The 13,745-nt window shown below is 49.5% G+C and overlaps 1 protein-coding gene across 1 annotated transcript in view; it reads left to right on the plus strand.

Annotated features, from left to right (window-relative positions):
• Nucleotides 1-203: 203 nt before the first annotated feature.
• The window catches only part of LOC132872866 (protein FAM180A), a 64,302-nt gene continuing 50,760 nt past the window's right edge, over nucleotides 204-13,745 (plus strand). Inside the window, exon 1 of the mRNA XM_060907981.1 lies at nucleotides 204-390. Coding sequence (XP_060763964.1) covers nucleotides 309-390 — 82 coding nt within the window. The 5' untranslated portion in view covers nucleotides 204-308. The remainder of the gene's footprint in view (nucleotides 391-13,745) is intronic.

Consider the following 13,745-nt stretch of genomic DNA (forward strand, 5'->3'; position numbering starts at 1 on the left):
CATCCCAAAGTCATGATAACTTCAAGATGAATGTCACCCTCCATCTGCTGTCTACACAATATTAATTTCTCTGTCAGAGGGGCATACAGATGGGGGGAAGAGGAGGAGAGATTAAGTAAGGAGGAGGAGGATGGAGTTAGCAGTTTGGTGTGTGTGTGTGTGTGGTGTGTGTGTGTGTAAGAGAGAGAGAGAGAGAGAGAGAGAGAGAGAGAGAGATGTGCAGGCATTACAGTTTTGATTGTCTGGGTCCAGGCCCAAGTGCTCTGTGTTAGTGATAGTAAGAGAAAAGCTTAGAGACAAACGAGAGTATGGAGACCACCTTGGGCCTCATGATTTTGTTCATGATCCTCTGCAATATGTCTGTCTCTGCTGCACTGCACTGGAGGAAAGGTAAATACAAATAAACAGATTTAATACAAATACTAACAACAGAAGAAACAAAGTATAAGACTAACACAGAAAATCATACTGTGACTACAGAATGATTTAACTATTTGTGTGCCATTATACATGTGTGAGCATGAACTTTATTTTGTCTGACCATCCAACACATTAAAAGTAGATCATGTCGACAGGAAATGATTTCATAGGGATTTCATTTTGAAACTCTGAAATGAAACAAATCAGTGTTGATTTTAATCAGCTGTGAAAACATCTGCTTCTGGCTCCTACTGCCCCCCCCCCCCCCCCCCCCCCCCATTCTCTTCTTTTCTTTCATCATGACCAGACCTTTGAATTGTTCTGATATACCTGGATCCAGGCTCACATTAAAAAAAAAAAAAAGAAGTCTTGCTGCTTCTGTGGAATCCAAACTGCTTCCATATACGCACCAAAATCCCACATAAACACATCCAAAGAGTACTGAGCCAATCTAATCTCCCGTGTCTGGTAGGAAGGGTTCGACGTGTGGAACACCACTTAATTTTATGCAATTGTTAAAAATATCTATACAAGTAATAAATAAAACAAAGCAGTGTCCTGTTTTAATTGCAGTGGAAAGCACCACTGCTGTGTCTGTGGCTCGAAACTGGAAATGAACATGCATATCTACTTAGAGACACAGATTCATTGCAGAAATGTTATAGAATTGGTAGATGTATAAAAAGAACTGCAAATACTTTTTTTCAGGTTATAAGGGTTTAGACTAGAAGTATAGACACACCAATAAAGATTTACAAATGCATTGTGAATGTACCAATATTGCTCTCAACATAATACATTCTGCCCTGTATATATTATTGTTGCACTTATTGTTGCATAGTAGTTTTATTATATAGGAGGGCTGAAATCTAATATCAGTAGCTCGATAATAAGGGCAGAGCGATCCATTATATAACACTCATTATACAACAGTTAGTTCCTTTCCACTAATTTGATTGGTCAAGTAACGTTTCAAGAGCACTGATATTTCACATAATGGCACTAACGTTTCAGTGTGTGTTTCACTCCGCTCATCTGTGTTTGGCAGGTAAATCTCCACCTCCTATTTCAAAACAAATGCTATAGTAAAGTTAGTGACATCAGCAGACATGGCAATCAATAGTTTTCAGGAATATAACTTTTTTTAAAAATGAAAGCTTGTCAGATTTAGAAGAAACAGAAGAAGGGAAGCCAATTTTGCTGAAAGCACCTTTAACATAAATGTAGTATAAATCAACGTGAGTTAGCTAGCCAATGGGCTATAATGTGAGTGTGGTATCTTCTGGATCTATTTTTGCTACAGAGTAAAAATAAACAGAACATTTGGCAATACTGGGTCTGAAATGTCACTTACTCTATATTAATTTCTTGTTTATAGAACTGTTGTGTAAAAGCAATACCACACTCAAGGTTGTGTTGTTGTACTGAATATCAGCACGACTGTGATTATCTTCAACCAAATCTTTTGTGATATTACTTAATTACTTCTCATCGATGGATATTTTTTTCAAATGTTTCAAGTCTGTAATGTACAGTAAATGAAAAAGTTGTAACCCCTTCATTCAAACAAAAAAAAAACACTGAACTTACACTTCTGTCATCTGTCCTTTGATTGGACAATGTGTGTTTATCTACTCTATCTGCTTTTAGTTTCTCCTACAAATGTTTTTTTTTTTGTGAAAAAAGAATGATAGGGTAAATGATCCACCTAAATCACAAATAAATAGAGACCAGAGGTTTAAGCTGTGACATGTGGAAAGTGGGGTGAATACATCGCATGGTGAGTGGTAATGCCACTCTGACGGAACATGGATTGATTACCTTGCTGATGAGAAAGGGTCCTAGATATCTGGGGGACAGCTTACGGGAGACGGTTCTGAGTGGCAGATGATGCGTGGAGAGCATGACTCACTGCCCCACCTGATAGGTGGGTGCCTTAGAGCGGCATTTGTCAGCCTGCCTCTTGGATGCTAGGGCGGAGCGAATGGGTCTTCTCCGGGCCAATGCCCACGTCCTCCTGCAGCAGCGTATGAAGGTCTGGGCTGAGGGTACTTTGACCTCTTCCTCTTGGTTGGGGAAGAGTGGTGGTTGGTAACCTAGGGAACACTGGAAGGGCGAGAGACCTGTTGCAAATGAAGGAAGAGTGTTATGAGCATACTCGATCCAGGGTAGGTACTTACTCCAAGAACTGGCATCCCTGGACGCCATGCACCTGAGTGCAACCTCCAAAGCCTGATTGGCCCCTTCTGCCTGGCCATTGGTTTGAGGATGAAAACCTGAGGAGAGACTACAGGTGGCCCCAATGAGTTTGCAGAAGGCCCTCCAGAACTGCACAGGGAACTGAGGACCCCGGTCAGAGACGATGTCAGTGGGGAGTCCATGTAGGTGTAAAATGTGAAGGATGAGTAATTCAGCAGTTTCTTTAGCTGTAGGAAGCTTGGGCAGAGGGATGTAATGGACTGTCTTGGAGAAACAGTCAATAACTGTGAGGATGCATGTGTTGCCACCTGAGTTGGGGAGTCCTGTGACGAAGTCTAGGGCGATGTGAGACCAGGGTCGGTGAGGAGTCAGGAGCGGTCTTAGCAAGCCAGCAGGGGGTCGATTGGCTGTCTTGTTCTGGGCACATGTGTCGCAGGCTGCCACGAACTCCTGGACATCTTCCTTGATGGAGGGCCACCAGAAGTGTTGTTGGATGAGCGCCAGGGTTTGAGCAGCTCTTGGGTGACGAGCCAACTTGGAGCCATGACCCCACTGCAGCACCTGGGTTTGCACAGAACAGGGAACAAACAGATGGTTAGGTGGTATGTTGTTTGAGTTACCTTCTCTGGGGTCCTGCTCCAGGGCCTTCTGCACTAATGTCTCTACCTCAAGTAGGGCGGCCCCCACCAGACAGCATGGAGGGAGGATGGTTTTGGGCATACTAGACTCCTCCAGGTGGGCAGAGAATATCCTGGACAGGGTGTCGGGTTTACCATTCTTGGAGCCTGGGCAGTAGGAGAATGTGAATCGGAACTGGGAGAAAAAGAGAGACCATCGGGCTTGCCGTGAATTAAGGTGTTTGGTGGATTTGAGGTATTCTAGCTTTTTGTGGTCGGTCCAGACAAGGAAGGGGAGATCCGACCCCTCAAGCCGGTGCCTCCACTCCTCCAAGGCTAGCTTGATGGCCAACAGCTCTCTTTTGCCGATGTCGTAATTTCGTTCAGCAGGGGACAGCCAGCAAGAGAAGAAGGAGCAGGGGTGGACCTTGTTATCGTTGGCCCTCTGGGAGAGAATGGCTCCGACCCTGGACTCGGAAGTGTCGATCTCCACAATGAACTGTTTGGTCAGATTGGGTATGGTGAGACTGGGTGCTGTGGTGAACTTGCACTTGAGCATGGAGAAGGCTTTCTCTGCTTCTTCCCCCCACTTGAATGGGGTCTTAATTGAGGTCAGTGCCATGAGAGGTCCGGCCACCGTGCTGAAGTCGCGGATGAAGCGCCTGTAGAAATTGGCAAACCCCAGGAAATGCTGGAACTGTCGTCGCGAGGATGGGGTAGGCCAGTCAGCGACTGTCTCAAGCTTGAGGGGGTCCCTCTGTATCCTAGCTGGGGAGATAATGAACCCCAGAAACAAGACAGAGCTCTGGTGGAATTTGCTTTTCTCCACCTGGACAATTTATTCTCTAGCAAGCGCTGGAGGACCTGCCGGATGTGACCCCGATGTTCCTCCAGGGAGCAAGAGAAGATCAGGATGTCATCCAGGTACACAAAGATGAAGATGTTAGGAAAGTCATTTAAGACATCGTTGACGAGTGCCTGGAAGACTGTGGGTGCGTTGGTCGGGCTGAAAGGGACCACGAGGTACTCGTACTGGCCTCTGGTGGTGTTAAAGGCCGTCTTCCACTCATCCCCCTCCCTGATCCTCATGAGATGGTAGGCATTGCATAAATCCAACTTAGTAAATATCTTGGCTCCCTGGAGTAGTTCAAAGGCCATGGTCATGAGCAGTAGTGGGTAGCGGTTCTTGACCGTGATGGCATTGAGACCTTGATAGTCAATGCAGGGGCAGAGCAACTTGTCCTTCTTTTCCACGAAGAAGAATCCCACCCCTGCTGGGGAGGAGGAAGGGCGGATGATCCCAGCTGCCAGAGACTCAGAGATGTACTTTTCCATGGCTTGCCTTTCGGCAGGAGAGAGTAGAGTCACCCTTTGGGTGGCGCCATCCCGGGCAAGAGGTTGATTCCACAGTCATAGGGTCTGTGAGGAGGGAGGGACACTCCTTGGGTCTTGCTGAACACAAGTCTTAAGTCCAGATAGTCCGGAGGCACGTGAGAGAGGTCGGGAAACTCGCTGGCTGAAGGCTGAGGTGGTTTGGCAGGAGGCAGAGCAGAGTTCAGGCAGGTAGCTAGGCAGGAATGGCTCCAGCCTAGGATGGTGTTGTCGGCCCAGTTAAGGTGGGGATTGTGCTGAGTTAACCAGGGTAATCCTAGGATGATGGGTACGTGGGGGTCGTTCATGATGTGGAGTTGGATGGTTTCTGAGTGGTTACTGGAAATCCTCAGGGTGAGCAGGGTGGTAAGGTGGGTGATGCTGGTCAAGCCGGTGCCATTGAGTGTCAGGACAGTGAGAGGGACATCGAGGGTGAGTAGTGGGATTTTCAGACGCTTGGCGGTGGCGGAGCAGATCAGGTTCCTGTCCACCCCTGAGCCGATGAGGGCCTGGAGATGGTGATGCTGGTTGTTGTGGATGATGATGACAGGAAGTAACAGATGACCAGCTGGGGGCTGGTTCCGAGCATTGCCCACCAGCGCCCCTCGATTCACTGGTGGGCTCATCCTTTTAACGAGCAGGCTTGGCAGATGTGTCCTCAATGACCGCAGTAGAAGCAGTAACCTGTGCTCTGCCGGCATTGTCGTTCCTCTGCTGACACCTGTACCCAGTCTACCTGCATGGGTTCGACAGACGAAGTGGGAGGTGGAGAGGAGGTGAAGCTGGGGCGGGTCTTCTCTCTCCTCCATTGCTGGATCCGGGCGTCGATGCAGTTGGTGAGGTCCATGAGACTGGAGAGGTCCGATGGCAGTTCCCGCAATACCAGCTCATCCTTAATGGTGTCAGACAAGCCATGCAAGAACACGTCGACCAGGGCACTCTCGTTCCAACCGAACGATGCCGCCAGTGTCGGGAACTCGATGGCGTAGTCTGAGGTAGACCGGTACCCCTGCCGCAGCTCCATAAGTTCCTTAGCCACCTCCTGGCCGGACAGAAAACAGTTGAAAGTTCGCCTCATCTCTTCGGAGGAATCTTTGAAACAGGAGCAAAAGGGAGCGTCGGCATCCCAGACTGCTGTCCCCCGCTCCCTGGCCTTGCCGGTGAGGAGCGTGGTGATATATGCCACCCGGGAGCATTCTGTGGGGAAGGTCAGAGGTTGCAGCTCCATGATCAATGAGCATTGAGATAAGAACGAGCTCCAAGTACCTGGCTCTCTATCATAGGGCTGAGGCGCTGGGAGTCTCGGCTCGCGGAGAAAAGCAGTGGCCGGAGCTGAAGTTGGAGACGGCTGGGCAGGGGTAGGCATGGCTTGATAGTGCTGCATCTGTGTGGTGAGGAGGTTGCGTGAGTTGGACAGGGTGGCAAGGTTCTGGGTAATCTGTTGGAGGTCTTGCTGGTGGGTCCTGAGGAGAATCCCTTGTTGCTGGATGGGTGTTCTCAGATGGGTGAGTTCTGCTGGATCCATGTTGGCCAGAACGTACTGTTATGGGTGATTGAGGTGTAGTGAGATAAGGATCCAAAAGCAGAACAAAGGCAGTAATCCAATAAATAAGGTGATTTAATCCAGGGGGGGAAAAAGGGTGTGGCAAAAAGGTAAACAGGACAAAAAATAAATGGCAAAAATAGTCCAGGTAAAGAGACAAAAAATTTGACAAAAACATGAGACAGGCAAAGACAAAAATGCTAGTGCAAAAAACCATGAACAAGAAAAACCGCTTAGTGCAAAAAAAAACATGAACCAGAAAAATAGCTAGAGCAAAAAACCATGAGACACAAAAGAGGCACAGAAACGGCTAGAGTAGCAAACGAGATGTTCTGGCAAAGTCAGAGTCTGAGAACGGCCTTTAAATATGCAGTGGTGAAAACCAGGAAGTGAGTTCAGGTGAGCACTCGCTGAACATGGAAGCAGGCAGGATGGAATTCCCGTCCCGGATCCAGATCGGCGCTGACATGGGAGAACCATAATCTCCGGAGTGGATGTCCGGGGCGGAGCATGACAAATTCATTGATTTCCTCACGAGTGACATATTGGGAAATATGTCATGGTTGTAGTTCTCCATGTCCCAGATGTAGCTCATATGAAAAATACGAGTGGCATATTTCCCAGTAAAACACTTGTGTCTGTGTAATATATACTGTAGAAGGTCAGAGCAGGTGGGTGGAGCACAGAAGTACGGCAGGACAGAACTGAGTTCCAAAAACTATTTATTGTGTTACTTTTCAGTCAAACACACACACACACACTCCCAGTCACCCAGACACACACACACACACAAGTTGTCTGGTGCAGGAGAAAGCTCACTTCCTCTGCTCTCTCTCTCCTTATATAGGGTGTGGTTGCTGGGAAGACACACAAACACAGGTTAATTGCTCTCAGGTGAAGTGATTCTGCCACTTACCTTCCCTGACTCCGTCCTCCTGTCACAGACCGGCGTTTGACCACGCCCCCGCTGCCACATACCCCCACCGCTCGACTCAGGCCGGGCGCCCGTCCGGCCTGCAGCCGACTCCCCCCCCCCCCCCCCCCCCCGACGGGAGAGGAAGTCCGCCACGACCATCTGCGCCCCCAGCCTGTGGACCACCTTGAAGTTGAAGGGTTGGAGTGCCAGATACCAACGGGTGATCCACGCGTTGGCATCCTTCATGCGGTGGAGCCACTGGAGGGGCGCGTGGTCCGAACAGAGGGTGAAAGCGTGCCCCAGCAGGTAGTAACGGAGGGCGAGGACCGCCCACTTGATCACCAGGCACTCCTCAATCGTGCTGTAGCGCCCCTCACGCACTGACAGCTTCCGACTGATGTACAGGACCGGGCGGTCCTCCCCCTCCACCTGCTGGGACAAAATGGCCCCCAGCCCTCTGTCCGACTCATCTGTCTGTAACGTAAAAGGGAGAGAGAAGTCAGGGGAGTGTAAAAGTGGCCCCCCACACAGTGCAGCCTTTACCTCAGAGAAAGCCCGCTGACACTGCTCTGTCCACTGGGCCGGATCTGGCGCCCCCTTTTTAGTGAGGTCAGTCAGCGGGCTGGTGACGTCCGAATAATTAGGGATAAACCTACGATAGTAGCCAGCCAGCCCCAGGAACTGTCTCACCCCCTTTTTGGTCTTGGGCCTCGGGCAGGCCGCAATCGCTGCTGTCTTATTAATTTGGGGACGCACCTGCCCGTTGCCCAAGTGGAAGCCCAGATACCGTACTTCCACCCGCCCAATCGCACACTTCTTTGGGTTGGCAGTGAGTCCCGCCCGCCTCAGTGACCTAAAGACGGCCCTCAAGTGTTGCAGGTGCCGCTGCCAGTCATTACTATAAATGATAATATCATCTAAATACGCGGCCGCATAGGTGGCGTGGGGCCGGAGGACCCTGTCCATCAGTCGCTGAAACGTAGCGGGCGCCCCAAACAGCCCAAACAGAAGTGTGACGAACTGGTGTAAGCCGAATGGTGTGGAAAAGGCCGTTTTCTCCCGGGATAATGGAGTCAAGGGGATCTGCCAATATCCCTTCGTCAAATCCAGTGTCGAGTAAAAGTGAGCCGTGCCTAGTTGATCGAGCAGCTCATCAATACGAGGCATTGGGTACGCGTTGAATTTAGGCACCGCGTTGACTTTTCTATAGTCCACACAGAACCGGACCGAGCCATCGGCCTTGGGAACCAAGACCACCGGGCTGCTCCAGTCACTGTGGGACTCCTCGACGATGCCCATTTCGAGCATGGCCTGAAGTTCTTCCCGAACCACTTTTTTTTGTGTTCGGGTAGCCTGTAAGGGCGGCTACGCACTACCACCCCCGGGGGCATCTCTATGTGGTGTTCTATGAGGTTAGTGCGACCAGGCAGGGGCGAGAACACATCCAAAAACTCGGCCTGCAACTGGGCGACCTCCGTGAGTTGGGTCGGGGAGAGGTGGTCTCCACAGGGGACCGGAGAGATACGTGATGCCAGTGTCCCTTTTTGAACCTCCGGCCCCAGCTCCGCCTTCTCCAGAACTACCGACACCAATGCCACGGGGACCTCCTCGTTCCAGAGTTTCAGCAGATTGAGGTGGTAGATCTGTAGCGCCCCACCCCTGTCTGTTCGCCTCACCTCGTAGTCGACATCCCCGACTCGCCGTGTGACCTCAAAGGGCCCTTGCCACTTGGGGATCAATTTGGAGCTCGACGTGGGCAACAGTACGAGTACCTTATCTCCCGGAGTGAACTCTCTAAGGCACGTACCCTTGTTGTACAGGCGGGCTTGCCGTTCCTGGGCCTGCCGCAAATTCTCCTGAGTTAGGTGGGTGAGCGTGTGGAGTTTTGCACGCAGGTCCATAACGTACTGAATTTCGTTCTTACTTTGTGAAGGTCGTTCCTCCCAATTTTCCCGCAGCACGTCCAGGATGCCGCGCAGCTTACGCCCATATAATAATTCGAACGGGGAGAACCCCGTGGAGGCTTGGGGGACCTCTCACACTGAGAACAGCAAGGGTTCGAGCCACTTATCCCAATTACGTGCGTCCTCACTTACGAATTTCTTAATAATATTTTTGAGGGTGCGGTCGAACCGTTCCACTAAACCATCCATTTGTGGGTGATATACGCTGGTGCGGATTGGCTTAATCCCCAATAACCCATACAGTTCGCGCAGTGTTCGTGACATAAACGTAGTGCCGTAGTGTCAGTCAGAATCTCTTTCGGGATTCCAACTCGGGAGATGACATGGAAGAGTGCCTCTGCAATACTGCGTGCTGAGATATTGTGCAGAGGCACTGCTTCTGGGTATTGCGTTGCATAGTCCACCAGAACTAATATAAAGCGGTACCCTCATGCTGACCGATCTAATGGCCCGACGAGATCCATCACAATTCTCTCAAACGGGGTCTCGATTAACGGTAGAGGGTGCAAAGGCGCTTTTGGAATGGCCGCTGGATTTACTAACTGGCATTCGCGGCATGCCGTACACCATCTACGGACATCGCCGCGAATCCCCGGCCAATAGAACTGGGCCATTATTCGGGCTAGTGTTTTATCCTGCCCTAAGTGTCCAGCCATGGGATTAAAGTGAGCCGCCTGGAATACCAATTCCCGGCAGCTCTTTGGAATCAAAAGCTGCGTGACTCGCTCTTTACTTTGAGTGTCCTGCGTCACTCGGTATAATCTATCCTCCATAATCGCGAAGTAGGGGAAGGACGGGGTGGCGTTCAGCGGGAGCGTTTGACCATCGATTACTCTCACTTGGTCAAACGCATGCCGCAGAGTCTCGTCTCGCGACTGCTCTAATGGGAAATCCGCGAGGGATTCCCCAATAGAGAGAGGAGGGGCCGGCGGCTCCTCACTCTGACGCGGAGATGACGTAGACGGCTCTGTGACAGCTGCTCCCGCCAAAGCGACACCGGGACCTCCCCCTGTCAACTGGCAGGACCCACTCTCTACTAGGCGCATCATTAAACCCCGAAATCCCGGCCAATCAGTCCCCAAAATTAAAGAGTGGGTAAGGCGAGGATTAACCGCCGCCTTCACTATAAATTTTTCCCCTCTGAAAATAACGTGGACCGACACCAAAGGGTAGCGGTGAACATCCCCGTGCACACATAACACCTTCACCCCTTGTGCTCCCCCCAGTGCTTCACCCCTTGTGCTCCCCCCAATGCCCAATGGGAATCCGAACCACCACACCCACTTCCATTGCTGTGCACTGCTGTTGAAGGTGGCCCGGCTCCCTGCAGCGCCAGCCAACCGGCCCGGGCTTTCCCTCTGCACCGGTGATCTGGGGTTCACTCACCTGAGGTGGGGGAGAGACAGACACAGAAGGGAGAAACGGGAGGGCAGCGCAGGTGTGGTGGGCCGGCTGGGGTGGGGCCGGCCCCCGCCTCCGCGGTGGGGGAATGGGACGAGGACGGGACACAGGAGGAGGGGGAGAGAGAGAGAGAGAAGAGGAGAGAAGAGAAGATGCCCTCTGCCGTCCTGCCGCCAGGACAGCCGCCAAATGGTCCTCCGCCAGCTCGACTGCCTGATCCAGCGACGCCGGGCGGTGGCACCGGACCCACTCCGCAGTTCCTGCTGGCAAGCGAGCGACGAACTGTTCCAGCGCCACCTGGTCGAGGATTCCTTCGGCGTCGCGGTTGTTGGCCCTCAGCCACCGCCAGCAGGTGTCCCGGAGCTGCTGGCCAAACGCGAACGGCCGGCCGACTTCCTCCAAGCGCAGCGCGCGGAAGCGCTGGCGCTGCTGTTCTGGAGTGCGCCCCACGCGCTGGAGGACGGCCCGGCGGAGGTCCGCGTAGGCCAGCCAGCGGTCGGCGGGGAGCTGTAGCGCGGCCAGCTGTGCTTCTCCCGTGAGCAGGGGGAGGAGGCGCGCCGCGCGCTGCTCCATCGGCCACCCCAAGGCTTCGGCGACTTGCTCAAAGAGCGTGATGAACGCCTCGGGGTCATCCTGCGGGCCCATCTTGGTGACAGTGAGGGGAGACGGGCCCGCGGTAGGAGCGCTGGTGGACCCCGCTGACGCGAGGAGGTGCTGGAACGCCTGTCGATCTTCTTGTTGGGCCAACACCAGGGCCTCGAACCGCTCTTCTTGCTCCTTTCGGAGGGTGAGTAGCGCCTGGTGCTGGCTTTCCTGGGCCGTGGCAAGGGCATGGACCAGTTCAGCAAACGGGGAGGACTCCATGGGGCTGTGAGGCTGCTGTGCTCCAGATCTCCTGGGTTTCAGCACCACTGTAGAAGGTCAGAGCGAGTGGGTGGAGCACAGAAGTACAGCAGGACAGAACTGAGTTCCAAAAACTATTTATTGTGTTACTTTTCAGTCAAACACACACACACTCCCAGTCACCCAGACACACACACACAAGTCATCTGGTGCAGGAGAGAGCTCACTTCCTCTGCTCTCTCTCTCCTTATATAGGCCGTGGTTGCTGGGAAGACACACAAACACAGGTTAATTGCTCTCAGGTGAAGTGATTCTGCCACTTACCTTCCCTGACTCCGCCCTCCTGTCACAGACCGGCGCTTGACCACGCCCCCGCTGCCACATATACTTTTATGGAACTGTACACTTACAATGAGATATCATTTGGAGCAAGCCAGTAGATGCCATCAGAACAAAGGGTAGGCCAAAAGATATAAAATAAAGGATACAAATAAAGACCTATTTGAATATTTTTTTTCAAATGTCAGAAGAAATAAAGTAGAAAGTCCAAAGATGCATGTGCTAGGTTGCAGTGAGATATCAAATAAATAAATAATTATATATACACAGGTGTAAACATATGTGTAGTATAAAGTATTACACAATATAAGTGTAGGATAGGGTATTGCACAGAATAGTCATTCATATTTATTGCACTTAAAATGTTCAGTTGCACTTGAAAGATAATGGTGTGTTTTTCTTACAACCATTGATATTGCTGCAATGTTTGGTTCCACAAAATTCCAAAATAATTCACCATTTGTTAACAACAAATAATCTGATTTTGATCAGATTTTGATGTCTTTTATCTTTAAAGATGGGGGGGCCTTAATTCTGCTACTGCAGAAACTGTAGTTTTTGGACATTGGTCCTTTAAGTAGTTGATGTAAATCATTGTTTCATATTCACTGTATTTTTGTGACAACAGTAAAAATTTGACTTCATTCAACACTGTATGTTGCTGCTCACAAAAATGCAGCTGAACCTTTTCTGTCCAGATCCCCGGTCATATTATGAGCTGAGATTTACTGGCTCTAGATTGACTATCTCTATATGTAGCATGATATATTATTACATCATACAGAATACTGCTTTCTGTCCATATCACTGCAAGGATGCAGGTTGCAGTCTGCAGTGTCAGTGTCTTCACTGAATGCCTTTATTGGGTTAGTCTTCCAAGTAGTTTTAATGAGCTGGCCTGAATATGACATTTGGCTAAAAGCCCTGGTAAGTCCCAGATTCACTTGCTGGATATTAAACTCTGAATGGAAATTTTGTGTGAAGACAATCTCCTGTTCTTGCCAAAGACCTCATATTCATCAGTAATCCTTCATCCTGTACTTTAAAACCCAAATTAAAAACTACTTACGCAGGACTTAAGAACCAGGAGTCAGTGACCATCATTTCAAAGTGTTATATATTATGCTTTGCTATGTACTTATACTCTTATTTCATGTGAGGCAGAACTCATTATTGGCATCATTAGTATTATAAGGTTATTCAATCTTTGCCATTCAATCTTTACTCATATAGGACCTTTTAATACTGAGGTCTTGGGACTTCCAAGTGGTGCAACAGAAAAAGCATTCACTCAATTGTCTGGAGAGGGCAGGTTTTAATCTTGACACCACAGCAAAAAAGCAAAACTGGCCATGAGAGGGAGGGGTGGCTTACTAGCCAATCGTGGGTGTCTGTGAGCTCATGTATGCAGAAGGCGGTGGAAAATGCTTTTCTCCAAGTGATGCAGCAGTTTAAATGCCCTTTAAAAAGATGTGGTTGGTTGGCTTCAGGTGTCTTGGAGAAAGCATGTTATAACCTTCACCTGTGGATGGCCAAGATGAAATTCAGGAGAAATTAAAGAGGTCTTGGCTTGCAAATAAAATTATCTTGCTTGCTTATTTCATAATAAAATTCTACAGTTTACATTAAAAAGTATAAAAAGTGTCAACAGCCATGAAAATGATGCCTGTGACTTTAAGAGATTTGCAGGGTGAGTGCCCTTTATTTCATGACTCCCTACCACTGTTGCAAGGAAGAGCAGTGAAGAATGGGTCTGAATCATAGTTACAAGTAAAGAATGTGAAATACAAGTTTGTGTCTGCAAGAATGCTCAAAACAAGCATAATTAGCTTGTACTAAGTATTTCTAAGTTTCATATTTCATTCACTGATACTAAATCACTGAAGTGGAACAATTTCTGGAATTCAAACTCAAGCAGTGTTTTAGCATTGCCGTCAATCTTCCTTTGAAAGTAGTGTAACTAATATATTAATATAAAAAGACCTGATTTGATATTACATAATGGGCTCAAACAGTCATGAATATCAATAAAGGAGAAATGGAGAATAAGTACAAAGGTTTAGACTTTATAGTGAAAATGAATAGCCACCAGCCTGGTTTGCAAATAACTGTCTTTAATGCCAGAGTTTGGA

The sequence above is a fragment of the Neoarius graeffei genome, chromosome 2 (genome assembly GCF_027579695.1).
Source record: "Neoarius graeffei isolate fNeoGra1 chromosome 2, fNeoGra1.pri, whole genome shotgun sequence".
In the NCBI taxonomy this organism is placed as follows: domain Eukaryota; kingdom Metazoa; phylum Chordata; class Actinopteri; order Siluriformes; family Ariidae; genus Neoarius; species Neoarius graeffei.